Below are 14786 nucleotides of genomic sequence, written 5' to 3' on the forward strand. Positions count from 1 at the left end.
TTTTAATACATCTAAGAAGAAAGAGAAAAAAAAACATTTAAAAAGAATTTTTGATAATATTTAATGATTCTAAATTGATTTCATCAACAAGAAGTCAACTAGCAGAGCCATAATTTGACAGACATGAACCATGATGTCATCACACCTTTGCTCTTTGTTTGACCCATTATCAAGTCTAAACTGAAGTAATTTGATGTTCTGGCCTGCCAGAAAAAAAAAATATTATAAGTTAATAAGATAAAAGGTGTCTTCTCATGAATAAAGTCTCTAAGTGACATGTTTGTACATGTTACAGCCAAGTAAGTCTTACATTTAGTGTTCTTTCTAGATGAAAACCAAAAATGAGGGAATAGTAGCCAGCGAGACAGAGGAAGCCAAAAGATTCACACACACAAAAAGAAAATAATCACATACAGCATCAAATTATCTTGAATGAACAGCATCATGCAGCTGTGAGTTTCTCTGTCTATGCACAGGTATACAAATATTAAGCGTTTTTTTTTTTTTTTTAATTTTTCTTGTCTCAGTTGAACTTTGCATTCATTTTAATCAAAGGAAATCATCTCCAACACTAACACTGATACCACTAACACATGATTAGTTTTACCCCCCCCATATCCATCCATTAAAAGGGCATTTCATGTGCATCATAGGTGCATCTACAACATCTGAGTGAACGACGTGTAAACAGAACAGTTGTACCTGAGAAGCTTTCGTTTCAAACCGCAGTGAAGGACACAGCTGCAATTATGTAGATCTACTGCGCGAGTCTACCCACCAACACAGTGCTGGTTTGAGTAAAACCAGGTTCAGGCTCAGTGAATTAAGTACAGGATGAAAACATACAATGCATCACCACACACTTTAAACCAATATAGCCACTCGTTAAATCCTTAAAAATAGCAGAAGCAGGTGAAGGTAAAATAAGGACATTGGGTTTAGCATCGCGCAGTTAAGAGCAGAACATCACACAGTGATTTAAACATGGAAGAAGAACCATGTTTATAGTAAATACCTATTCATGTAATATTGTAATTCTGCTACAGCTCAAAGTGACTTGTTCATAATTGGCTTTAAATTGCCATAGAATTTGTGAAATAAGTTATAAAACAAAAAACGAACAGTAGATTGTCAAAACCGGTCTGCTCCACCCAGAAAACCTCTTTCTTTTATCTATGAAACGGATGTTCGCATATAAGAAATAATGTCTTTCAACAGAGGAAACACACGCAGTACTAGTAAGTATTTATCATGTCGAGACACAAACTTGACTGATTTTGGCCATAAGAGAGCACTCAGGGCAGTCATGTTTCTTAAACATAGTGCAAAAGGAACGTTTACAGAGCATTGTGTTGGAAATGCTTAGACCACGTGTGGAGACATTTACTTCTCCGATACCTCCGTCTTTAAGGCTCAAGGATAGAGGTAAATAAGATTAATATCCGTCATTGCTGTCCAACTTTACATCATTACAAATACAGGCTGCTTTATCGTTAAATGTTTTGGGTTCATTTCAAAGAAAAACTGCACACTGATGTGTCTCCACAACAGATTGAAAGGGAGGTGAAGACAGCCGTGCCTCTTATTTTTTTTTTAATCCTTGGCTTGTATCACATTTTCTTATGTGTTCATCTCAGTTCCAGCTGTGGTTTTCAATGGGAGTAACATTCTGTTGAATCAACAGCGGACTAATGACAGGAAAGACACACATGCAACTGCCTGCCCAGACCTGATATATAAAAACAATAAAAATCATGAAGATGAAGTACACACAAACTGTACATAATCACATATTCAATAACCAACAAATCCAGTGTCTGCCTGCGTGGAGCCCATTCATTCATTCATTCATTCATTTGTTCTATCTATTTTTCTTAAACCATGAGCCACTAGCTATATCCTGTATATAGAGGGGTCATCATAGGTCACTTTGGTAATACCATATTCCAAAGCAAGGCTGCTTCAGTCATGTAGCTTTTGGCCATTCAGTATTTTTACTAGTTGCAGCAAAGGCAGCTGGAGGAGTCTTGAGGACAGTTTCACATGGCTTCATTGTTGGAAGAAAGAGCACTCCTGGATCTCGAGAGAGGCCTTAAGACTCTAAGAGGAGGCTGGAAGGGAAGATAAAAGCAAATAAGGAGATGGAGTTAAGTCAGCTACAATAATAGCTTCAAAGATCTTCAGGCATTTTAGAGGATATAGCTGGCATTATTGTGTGTTTCTCTATCAAAGCCAAGCATTAACTGTTGACTAACAATGTGATAACTCTGTAAAAAAAATAAGCTCAACTCTCAGTGCAGGGCCCATTTGTTCATATTAAGGACATAAATCTTTCAGATCACTTTTTTTTTTTTTTTTTTTTTAAAAAGATCGAAATATGATATATAACATTTAAAAAAATAACAAATTTGTCATTCAGCAAACAGTGTGGCTGATTGATGTCATCTATAACACTTTGATATATAATATCAAAATAATATATAAAGAGTAAACACAATTAAAAAAAACACATGTCATATTGTTGTACATTGTGTTTACTTTTTATATGAATAATTCTATACAACACTTCATGAAGAAATAAAAATAAAGATAGTATCTATCTTTCATTATTCTTTTTCCAGATAGATAATTCTTCTTTTCCATCAACTCAGAAATAAAGGATATCGCCAGCGCTCATCTTCACATGGGCTTTGTCACTGTGGAACTAAGTGATGTTCAGATGTCTATTATAGGTCTATTAAAACTTAATAATCCATTCCAGGGAGTGAGTCGTTGCAATCGCACATTCATTTGTACTCGAGTTAGTTTATCATTGCAGAAATCCTCTGAGCAGTCAAACTCAACATTTGCATACCATGATGATTCATTGAGGCACACAGCTGTAGAAATGAGTAAATCAGTGTGTTAATCATCACTCTCGAGGGGCAGTTAGAATCAGGCAGCTGCTGAGCAACTACTTTTACAAGGCAGTATACCTCAGGAGCTTTCCTCTTACTCAGCTTGAGCTTTGGAGAGCTCGACGCCGCCCGCACCTCCTTCCCCACCTCCTTCCCCACCTCCTCAGGCTGCTCCGAGGCTGCAGGAGTATCAGGTGGAGTGGGTGTGGAAGGTGGGGTGGACTGGGGCGTCACAGAAGGTGTGAAGGGTGTGGACTCGGACTCAGAGGTGGACACAGTACGGGACAGGAACTCTGTGGAGTCCATTTTTTCCAGCCTCAACACCTCAAACTCAGTCATGTCACAATCTGTGCCGTGGAAAAAGGTTTAGAGGAGGGATGAAGAGCAGATAAATGTGGCCGACTGCGGCCTACTGGATGGTGTAATTGCTGTAAAGCTGCAATTGATTATTTTGGTCATCTGGAGACCATAAAAATTTCCAAACATAATATGTTGTTATTCTGCAGATTGTGGAAAAAAAGAGACTAAATAATTAAGTGGAATCACAGGCATAACGAGTCTGTTCTTATTCAGTCTCTTCTGGTCTTCTTTTGAGCTCATGCAGAGTTACAGAACATCCACTCGGGTTATTTGCCTTGTCATATTATGTGGTAAGAGATCAAAGTCAAAACATGTTAGAAACATTACAAGAATTTTCGTGGTTTGGTATTAAGGTGACTTTTTTTTCTATCATCAACAAATCTAACAATTGAACGAACAAAACCATCAATGCTTTAGAACTAATAAGAAGAATAGTCTCTGCAGTCAGAGCCTGATCTGATTCCTCCTAAGGATGAGCAAAACGTTTCTTTTTTTAACCAGCACTTGAGCTGTTGTGCTGCAATACAATATGTGTTAATCCACAGTTGAAAATAGTCCCCAACACGATACGCTCGTGCTAAGGTTCCACTAAGCTGCAGTTGAGAGCTTTAAGTTAAATTACGGAGGCATTTAGACAATTCAAACTAAACATCTGTGAAAAATGTATGAAGATTTAAAGTCTTAGCAGGAAACAGACAAGCTGGGGAAGAGAGAAAGCACTGGTTTTGGTCTTTTAATGGGATTTGTTGACAAAAAAGAAAAAGATGGAGCCAGACTTATTCCTGAAGTTAGTGAGAAATCCATTACAGTGAGTTATATTTGAGTTGTATTCAGCAAATAGTGAGAGAAGAGTTCTTATAAAAAGTCTCCGTTGAATGAGAAGGGTTAGTGTTCCTTATATCTACAGATATTTCTGTCTGTAAACAGCAGAGTCTAAATGTTATTTCTAATTTTAACCATCATCTGGAAAATGTGACACACCATTGAAACAAACAAGAACTGTGTCCACATGATGTTAAAGGAGGAGAGAATCCCCCCCAGCTACATGTAAGTTTTGTCACAGGATGGTTAGTCTGACGGCCCTGCGAGACCCGACCTGTTCCAAACAGGAAGGCAGGACTGAGGTCAGGGGGTCGCTCAGGAAAACAGGGGTACTAAACAACATCTGTGGGCTGAGACAAGTTCATACAGGAAGACAGATATCGACACGATAATCTGCCTTAAACCAAACAGGCCATGCGTGAAAGCTGATGCGCTCAGAGAAGACCCACTGGGGTGGCAAATTTTTATCAATAACTTCTGTTTTGAAAAGATTATTTATTTATTTATTCATGATGTTACTATTTGCTAGCTAATGCTTTGGTCAGTTTCAGTGCTGGGTTGTCAGGAGGCAGTGAGCCAGAGATGTCTCCTCACCCTTGTAGCTCTCTGACTTGCTGCGCGTCATGGGTCTGGCCCGATGCTGAGCTGACGCAGGCTGCGTAGCTCCGGGGCCGGTGTTAACCGGGTCGGACTGGTAGGACGACAGATCCTGCATGCTGAAGCTCCTTAGTCTGTCTGACAGAACTCCTTGGCTCTAAACAAGAAACATCAGGTTTTCTATTAGTGTCAGGGTGAGACGGAGCGCAGCATCATATTTATGTGCATTAACCAATTACAATATTAGATCTTCCACTTTAAAAGTAAATGTCCAAAGCTTCATTTAGCAGGCACTTTTCATTATGCCAATGGCCACAAAACAAAAGGCTTTATATCTAACCGACATTGACTTCCCACTGTACCCGCGGGTCAGTACAAAACAAATGTTCGGAGTCTGCATTACCTTTGTTGCAGCCATGACAGCAGCTGTGGCTGCAACATTCAGCCCTTTTCTCCCAAAATGCACCAGTGTGTCATAGCTTTTGTCCTTCGCTTGGCAGATGTAGTCATCAATGTCCTGATAATAAAAAAAGAAATCACATGATCATCTCCTCCCGTTGTCATTGTGCTACTTTGTTTTACACTGAATAAACTGCTGTCTCTCATTTACTTTCTACCACTTTTGATCTTGAGAAAACTCGCCTGTCTGTTTCCTGACTTACACACAGAGGAAAAGAGGGGAAAAGAGAAATGGAACATCACCGTGACATTTCCTCTCACCCGCTCAGCAAACACATTTATAAAAGCCAAAGTGTGACAGAAAATTGGCACAAAGGCACTTCTGTCCTATTGACCGTTGCAGAGCTCAAACTCTATTAGTCACAAAACCACCCAGACTAAGTCATAGCGAAGACTGAATATGTTCATCCACTCTAAACCTGTCCTCAGAGTTCATCAGAACAAACAAAGAAAGATGCAACAAAGAAAGAGATCCCACCTTTTCTTTTGAGGAAAGCGTGGGATGAACAAATTTCCTGTATAGCACACTGGAACCCTTTGTGTAAGGGGACAGCAGCCACACCACAAAGGCTATCTTGAGTTCATAGTAGAAAGGAAGCCTGCAATGAAGGGACAGCAAGTCAGCAAAACTTAAACAAAACGCGACTATAAAACAGAGTATATGATAAAACACAGGATGTAACCTATATACCTATTACTTACCAGCAAAGAAACAGATCTGTGAATACCTCCACAGCAGTGAAGAGGGCAAATATTATCCAGTACATCATCCATTTCACCTGCATTGTCACAGAGAGGTGAATGGAGTTACACACCTTGCATATTTACAAATAATCACGGTCTCATATTATTAAAAAAAAAAAAGAGATAGAAATAATGTACTCACATATTCTTTCACATCTTTTGACTTCACAGCTTTATAAGAGGAGTATGCGGGATAAAGTGTCCCAAAAACAAGTCTAAAAGACAGAAAATATGCCCATCAACTCCAGTTCAAGTACAGTAAAAACGTGAAGGGATCAACTATTAAGCCAGGAAATAACCTTTGCAATATCTTTGTACAACATGGGTTAAGATGACTTGGTCAAAACCCATTTTTCCAAATTAGCTGGGTACCATGTGTTATGGAGAAAAAAGGGGGAAGGCAATAACTTGGAAATAATTCAACCTTATACTTGATCTACTTTAGTCCAAGGGCAACACGTTAGATGCGGAAACTGCTAAATGTCCTCGCTGTCTGGTTGAAACGTGGACAAACCAGGTGAAAGCACGCGGCGATCTGCTTCATCTCGACTTTCAACAACACTATTTCCAGCTTTTTTTTTTTTTTTTTTTTTTTTTTTAAGTTAAATCATTTTCCCCATTATTGTTCGACATGGGACTTAAGCTGTTTGCCTCTTTGTTCCATAATGATCAAAATATTTTCAGTAGGTGACAGATCTGGACCGGAGGAAGGTCAGTTCAGCTCGCGCACACCTTTACCGCAGAGTCATGCTGTCGTAACGCACACAGAAAGTGCTTTAGCATCGTCTTGCTGCAATAAGCATGACATCAGAAAATAAATGCCCAGCAGCTTATAAACAACTAAACCAACTTCAGCAGAGCGTGAGATATTGCCTTGTGTGATTTAGCTACAGGCTGCCCCGCTGACCAAGTCCCTCGAGGTAAAATTAGCCTACATGTGTTTTCTTTAGATTTCAGACGGACACCTGTGTTGCATGCTTGGCGCTCGGTCATATTGGACCCTGTTGCAGCGATATAACCATGCAACAGCTGTAAGAGCGACCTGATCAGATTACTGACCCACATCACGTTGCAGCTCTCCGGCCTGGCCAGTTAACTAACAGACTTTAGGAACACAAGGACACTCCAAATATCAGCTCTGCACGGGCAGCCTAACATTACTGTTGGAGCTCGGCTCCAGAATGACCTACATGCGCAGCGTGTGCGGGACAGAGACGTGAAGCAGTCCAGCATGTAACAAGATCTTGTAGTCTAAATTTAATTGCCTAACTATTTTAAGGTTCGTGCCTGTTGTTGGTGCACTTCACACAGTGTGTCATTTCGCTGATTTGCGCAGGTAGATAATATATTGTAAAATGAGGGGCGATTTTTAATGGCTAAGACATCGGGCTGAAATGCACACTCTTTAAACACGAATAACTCTTGCATTGTAACCTGAGAAGGCCGACCCATCCCTTTTGTGTTTTTTTTCCACCCCAATATGGGACATCAACACTGAATATTGCTCTGTTGTTCGTGCGCCTCGCCACTCGGTGACATTTGGGCTTCTCGCCTCTGGAAATGACTCATTTAGTCCTTTTTGAGGGTGATAATAGATTATTCGGCCAACCACGTCATTTCTTTTGTCTGTTATAAAAAAAAATAAAAAATCCATTTGATCCACACTGTGCCAGACTGCTGAGCGCCGCCAGCCCGTTCAGAAACACAGTAGCCCATATAGGCCCGACTCTGTATTCCTGCTGAAATGGCAAAGTACAGTCCTTCAGAAAACAGGCCGTTTAGTCAAAAATTAATAAACCGTCACCTGATCTCCGTTCACACAGCCGTCTGATTCGGATTAAATGGACTGTTTTTTCCTCAATTTACTGGGGCTTGTGCGCCCCTTTCTCACCGTTAATGAGCGTCTCTGATATATAACCTGCAAAAACCTGGAGGCGCATCTTATTACTAACTAAATCTGCGGCGCAGAAAGTGGAATAGAATAGAAATAACTTACACCACAAGTCTAGAGATGATCCAGGAGACCATTGCGCTGGAAAGGCGACAGAACGCGCTGTCTGCGGGGAGGAGTTTCCTCCAGATGACAGGAGCGTCCACAGGCGGCGGCGTCTGGACGCACAGAAGCGGCAACGTGATGCAGAATAAACAGTGAGGCGGGCTGTAGCTCTTATCCATAGATGGCAGTGTTGCATTGCACAGACACAACAGATGAGTCCCCATGGCTAAAATTGGGTTTAGATGTGCTGAACGCTTGCAGCCTAATAACATAACATCTTAAAACTGGGGTTTTAAGCTTTCATGGTAAGTTGCCCAGTTGCGAGTCCACCCTTTAAGTCAAACGCAATAAGCAAAACCAGAGAAACCAGGATCATTTTTAGGTGCTGTTATCATACATCTCACATTCTTTTAATATGAATAGAATATTCTGACTATGCTCACAAGACTGAACAACCTCTTAAAAGTGGGGGGAAGAAAAGTAGTTTACCCACTCTTGAGCAGAATGCATATTACTGACCAAAAAGGATGTAGAGAAAGCTGGATCAAACGGCTCAGGGGTGAGGTTTTGCCATGGCCTAGTAATGCTTGTCCTCTGGTTACTAATGTGAGAATAGCTGCATTATTAAAGCTGCAGTACCTTGGCTTTGTCCAGCCTTTGGCCTACAAAGTGAAGCCAGAAAAAAAAAAAAAAAAGGAGCGCGGTTTGGTTACAGTACGACAAAAACTGCTGAGGGAGGACTGTGGCTGGTGGAAACCTAATCCTTTTGTTCATTTTAAAGCCAACTGCATGTTTAAAACAAGTTGGAGCCAAGGTGCACTGTGTTTCCTCAAACGATTTAAGACACTCATAATAAAGTGTGACATGATGAACATTATGTTCATCATATTAAATTAAAGAAAAAGCCCAGATGTTTGATTTTCATGTTACAGTTCCAGATCAGCAACAAAATGAACACATTTGTATATCTTTACCATTATCCTGTTTATATTATTTAAAAAAAAAAAAAAAAGCAAGCTCTTTTATCTATCATGCGAGTGTTTTGAGTCAACAGCAACTATAATGTCGCTGTAGTACACTGCTGAGCCTGCTGAGTGAGCTGTTTCTAGCTGGCAGATTCACATTTCCCAAAGGCTTTGTCCCGATAAGAACAGACCTAACATTTTGTTTGTTGTTATGATGAAGGGCATATTTTTCAATGTGGTCAACACTGCAAGCAGAAACAGGCCTAATAAATACAGCTTATTTGTCACTGTGACTTTCCCTCCGAAATGTTTATTCTTTTCCTCTCCATTCAAATAGAAAAACCATACACACAACACTTCAACAATACATAGATTCTGCACTAACCAACGTTTGCATGTCCTCTGCATCTTCCTTTGGAGAGGGGAACTTAACCGTGAGGCAAACATTAAACAAGCTGAATGTTAATGCAAAAACGTGGCTAAAATTAGTATGTGTGCATTTTTTCTAATTAGTGTACATTACACATGTGACCACATACAGAACAGATACAATTTGACTGTACAGAAATTAACGAACAAAAGCAAAATGCGGCCATCACCTCTCGTGTTGATACTTACTGGTAAACTGAACAGCTGTTGCTTACAAAGAGATAAAAACTTCTGCTTACTATCGATCTTCTGTGGGATGCGATTAATCAACGAGTCACTCATTTGGATCATAAATACCCAAGTAACCCCACAACCAGTCCTTAACTTTGGAGAAGAGAAGAAGAATGAAGCACTGTAGGCACAGCAGGCTTTTCATACTTACATTATATACATCTTTCTAAACCTTCTGTTTGACTTTGGATGATAAAGACATACTCCGAGTTGTCCCCTTACAATAAAAGGCATGAAGCAAAACCCACTTTTTTTATGCTGTATTAAAGAAAAAAAAACAAAACTTATCGCACAATGTTAACCCCAAATGATTATGTGAAATTATAGTATGAAGTAAATAGGATGCTCGGGACTGTAAAACCTTGCATCAGAATAGTCTCTGTCTTCGTGCCATCAGACCGTCAGGGCACTTCACCTTAGCTCCTCAGAGCTGCCAGTCTTGACTGCATCGCTTCAATGTCTTCCTCTGACTCATCGTCCGAGGCTGCAGCTGCTGCAGTGGGCTGCAAATCTGGCAGGGCATCTGTGACTTTGTTCGGGGCTTTGCCAAGGGCACCTAACAGAGCAAGCAGATCAAGAGGTTTTAGTGTAATTCACTTAAGAGCAATCTACGGTTCAGGCTTTAATTCTTAAACCATACAAGCGATACATATAAGTGGCTTCACCTGCTGTGATTTCAAAGAGGATCTTGTCAACTTCCTCCTCTGCTGCCTCCTCCATTTCCTCTCCATCTTCCATGCTCTCAAATGTGTCCTCCAGCATTTCCTCTATGATACCAGCCTGAAAGATGAATGAGTTTAGATCACACAAAGGTTTACCAACTTTTTCTGTAAGAGAAACATATGGTAAATGATAGTCAGAGTCAGTCGCAAATTTCTAGTTTTTGCAATAGATTGGCAGTGAATGGAGAATGTGAAGCTGACATCATAGCACATTGGATTTTGGTAAATTGGGTTATTTATACACCACATTTCAAGGATCCGACTTGCACCAACACTGTCTTCTGTATGCAGGGGCCCTGCATGTTTTTTTATATGCATACTGTAAAACTTGTCTTTAAGATCAAGTCTCAGTCTCTTTCAACTAGAAGAAACAAACTGATAAATAAATATATACACTGGCAGAGAGAGAAACCCATGTTTTTAACAAGTTACAACATAATATATAATAAGCATATCTTTGTAAAAATCAGAGTGAGTTATAAGTCCCACTGACAAAGAATCCATGATGAAAACAAAGGTGAATAGATTTGAAAGCGCTGTAATTGGTTTAATTTAATTCGATTCAATTCAGTTTTATGTATATAGCGCCAAATTACAACAAATGTCATCTCAAGGCACTTCAATAATATAGTCCAATTCAAGCCAATTGGAGTTCACTTCATTGAAATCAATCCAAAATGGGTCCAAAAGAATCAGTCAGATTTAGAGGGGGGTCAGATTCTGGCACAACACTGGCTTAATAAATAGTGAATCACAGTCACTGCAAAACTATTTGTGAGCTTCCTTGGATTTGGAAATAATAAACTCCGGTAAAATCAACCGAGTCCAAAAATGCTAAATGCAAAGTGCACAAATATGAGTGGAGGTAATGCATCAGGGTCAGCAATCCAGTCCAGTGTATGGAAGGTGTTTTTCTCCTGTTCCTTGGCAGCGCACTTCAATATCTCTAAGTAAGGTCAATATCCTCTCTGTGTTCCCATCACCATACCTCATCTGCACCAAGTTTGACCGTTTTGACAAATGTTTTATCCAAACAGAAGAGTGTTCCACACAACATTGCACTCTTGTGATGTAACTTCTCATACTCTATTAGATTAATTTATATTGGATGCTGCTAACCTTCATCATCTCCTTAGATAGCTCCCTCATGGTGGCCTGGATCTCTGGGATTTTTATCAGACTCTGCATGGCTTTCATAACCTCTGTGCTCTTCTGCAGGGCCCCAGCTACACGCAACACAGCTAGAAAACAGAAAGAAAAGAAAAAAATATTTCCTCACTGACAGAGAAGAGCAAAGAATAAAATTGATTGTTGAAGAGCAGATTGTTGATATTTCCCCCATCTCTGAAAACCAAGCTTGCACTCCCACACTCACCAAGCTGATTCTTCATGCTGAGAAGCACAGAGTTCATCTGGGCTTTGGAAGCGTAAAGTTTTGTGACAGCCCGCTTTGACTGAATCATCTCCTTTGCAAGGATCACGCACACATCTTTCTGGCCTTTCTTAGCAGCATCTTTGATGGACCTTTTAACTTTTTCTTCTTCTCTTTGAATATCTGAAATAAAAGGGCAAGTGATTACATATACAGCACATACACATATTCATCTAATTATGGAATTACCTTTAATGCAATGCAACACTTCTTCAAATTTAATTTTGAAATAAAAAAGGATGCACACAGTCATAGCTGATTGTCAACTCTTTGACTTAAAACATCTGACTTTAATCTAGCCTTGAAATTAACTGCAAATGTTTCACATACTTTGGCCAATCATGGATATGTAGTTTAGAATCATTTATGTGAATAAATAAATAACGAGTCTTTCTTTCTGTATCTAATTTCTTTAATTTGGCTCTCTTTAACAAAGTCTAGGGCTTGTGTGAAAATCTGATGATGGATTTGGTCATATTTATTCAGAGATACAGAAAAGTGTCTGTGGACTCAAACTTTAAGGCATCAATGCAAATAATTAACTTTAAAATTACACAATTACACCACACACATCAATCACCTTAAACTATACAGCTTCTAGTCAAAAACACTAACAACATAACTATAATAGAAATGTCTTGCTATTTTGTATAAGTAAATATGTAATTCTCTTTCATATGTTGGTGGGATACTTGGAAACTATTGGAGAGTAAATTACTAATTTGGGTGAAAATTTAACTTGTGTGTTCTGCGAGAGTGTCAAATGCTGACTGAATCTTACCTCGAATTTGTCTGTCAATCACTCTCATTTCCTTCCTAATTTTCTGAGACCATTCATTAATCTGTAATGATACATTGAGTTATTAAAAACAAGATAAATATTTAAAAACAATTAGAATGTGTCTGTAATACTCATTTAATCAAACGTGTATTACTGGATTTAAACGATGTCAAGCAGTTTAACTGTTACAGATCACGAAGTGCGCTGAAATGAAGACAGTCCTGGTTTGTTTACACCGATAGAACTGACAGAAAACTAAGTTAGCACGTATGCTAACTGACTCATGTTGCCCTACGGAGTATAAACAAACATGTAATACAAAAAACAGTGGCAATAATGCAGGTTAACGTAACATAGACTAACGACCTATTTTCAACGAGAGTCATGTCAGGTATTTAGATCGCAGACGTATCAACAGATAGAACGGCCAAGCCTACGGTGGTTTAACTGACAGCTAACGTTAGCTAGCTTAGCTAAAGACACTGTCGTTTTGCTCTAACAATCTAAAAAAACTGATTTTCAGGTCCTGGTTTTCAGCATTTGGCACTCACCAAATCTTTTGGGGGTTTCTCCGGTGTTCTGCCAAACAGCCCCATGTTAACTACTTTGTTAAAAGTCAGGCTATTATAACTGACTGAAACTAGCTGGCTAACCGAGCTTGTTCAACTAGCACTTCCTGTTCTTGTTCGGGCCCTTTAGGCTGAGTACAAAGAATAAGAAACCTTCAGTCCTTACGGTTCTCATGGAGGCAAGAAACCCAGCAATGTTGAAGTGAAATCGAAATGGAACGAGACACACTACCTAGCAGGTTACGTATTAATGGCCGGCTATTTAAAGATAATATTGCAAATTTTGTACATATACAGTAAAAAACATAAATTCCACCAAGTTTAAAGATAGTCCAAATTATATTCCTAATATTGAGTATACACCATTGAGTTGTAGAGGCAGTTACTTGAAAAACCAGAAAGTTAATACATTTAATAAAGATAACAATTTTATATACAGGGTACACGTGTCCAGGGTGTACCCTGCCTCTTGCCCTATGACAGTTGGGATAGGCTCCAGCGCCCCCACCCCTCGCGACCCTAAATGGGATTAAGTAGGTCTAGAGAAATGGATGAATGGATTTATATATATATTAAGATTGAGTCTCTTCAGCCATTAATGTGTAATAGTATTACACAGTTGAGCCACCTTATAGCTTTCACAACATTTGGAAAGACTGGTGATTGAATACATATTTGATTTGTTGAAATAGGTCAAGCTTATGTGTGTAGGATTAATGATCTTTTAGTATCTAATCATTTGTGCACAGATTTCACCCATTTACTGATAAGGCAGATCACTTTATCTTTCTCCAGAACTGAGTTTTTGTCATATTTGATGGGTTATCTTTAACCATGCACACATTACTTTTAGTTACTGTTTGTACAGAATAGGTCATTCATGCCATGACTAAAATGTCCAAAAATAATAACGATTGTTTGGGACTTGAATAGAGAGTATTGCATGCATTTTATGCCATGGGTGTGGGTGATATTTTATGCTGCTGAAGGCTGCCATATTTCCGTGGACCACACGTTGAGACTTCAAGATTTGACTGCTCTCTATGGTACATATAACCCAGCTTTGCAGATAATATGAACCAGCATCTGGCCTGGATTCTGGCCTGGATTCAATCAATCTTGATGGATTAAACGAGCAGCCCATCTTGTTCCGGTCCATAAACAAAATGAATCATAGCTGAGAACTTCCAAGATTAGGTTATTTTAAAGCTTCACATTTATAAGGTGTTGCTACAGTTTCTGTCAATGTACACAACCTGTTTTAAACAAACCAGTAAGTAGAATAGAAATAGCCAAAAATCAAAGGAAACACCAAAGGTGAGAAAATTAATTCCTTATGCATTTAAATAATTATTATGGAAATTCATGTTTTACAAATATTCCATGAAGAATAATGCTTTACTTGTCATTATCCCAGCCCAGGATACTTACAATATCTTACATTTTAAATTTAAATGTATGTACATATCGATATTCACATTTACAATCTTACACAGTCGCTACTGTACAGATGCACAGTTCATCATATTCCGAAACATGCACTTGGAGGCAAGATCATGAGTAGCTGACCTAATGGATTACTTCCTGCTGCAAAAGCTTTCAGACAGCACTTACTTTCACTAGATTTTTTAAAAAATTGGGAAATGTAAAGCAGCATAATCCTGCCACAGTCACAAAGTACATTTGCACGTCCAGAACAAAAGACAGGATCTATGTGTCCAGGGCTTGAGAGCTAAGCTCACCCAAAGTCTGTTGCTTGCTGTGCAGGTTTTACCGTGCAAC

General features: G+C 39.1%; 2 protein-coding genes across 2 annotated transcripts; both read right to left on the bottom strand.

Moving 5' to 3' along the window:
- Positions 1-44: 44 nt before the first annotated feature.
- reep1 (receptor accessory protein 1) lies at positions 45-9029 on the bottom strand. Its single transcript, XM_075488020.1, has 8 exons — positions 7876-9029; positions 6022-6094; positions 5838-5914; positions 5614-5734; positions 5080-5193; positions 4674-4833; positions 2976-3244; positions 45-2111 (listed from the first exon to the last, which is right to left on the bottom strand). Exons 1-8 carry the CDS (start codon positions 8145-8147, stop codon positions 2040-2042), a joined length of 1158 nt encoding a protein of 385 aa, XP_075344135.1. The 5' UTR covers positions 8148-9029; the 3' UTR covers positions 45-2039.
- A 101-nt stretch (positions 9030-9130) lies between these two features.
- chmp3 (charged multivesicular body protein 3) lies at positions 9131-13148 on the bottom strand. Its single transcript, XM_075488022.1, has 6 exons — positions 12987-13148; positions 12436-12496; positions 11598-11777; positions 11342-11463; positions 10166-10280; positions 9131-10056 (listed from the first exon to the last, which is right to left on the bottom strand). The coding sequence occupies exons 1-6, from the start codon at positions 13029-13031 to the stop codon at positions 9917-9919; spliced, it is 663 nt and encodes a 220-aa protein (XP_075344137.1). The 5' UTR covers positions 13032-13148; the 3' UTR covers positions 9131-9916.
- Positions 13149-14786: the final 1638 nt, after the last annotated feature.

Source organism: Odontesthes bonariensis, chromosome 17 (assembly GCF_027942865.1).
Source record: "Odontesthes bonariensis isolate fOdoBon6 chromosome 17, fOdoBon6.hap1, whole genome shotgun sequence".
Lineage (NCBI taxonomy): Eukaryota > Metazoa > Chordata > Actinopteri > Atheriniformes > Atherinopsidae > Odontesthes > Odontesthes bonariensis.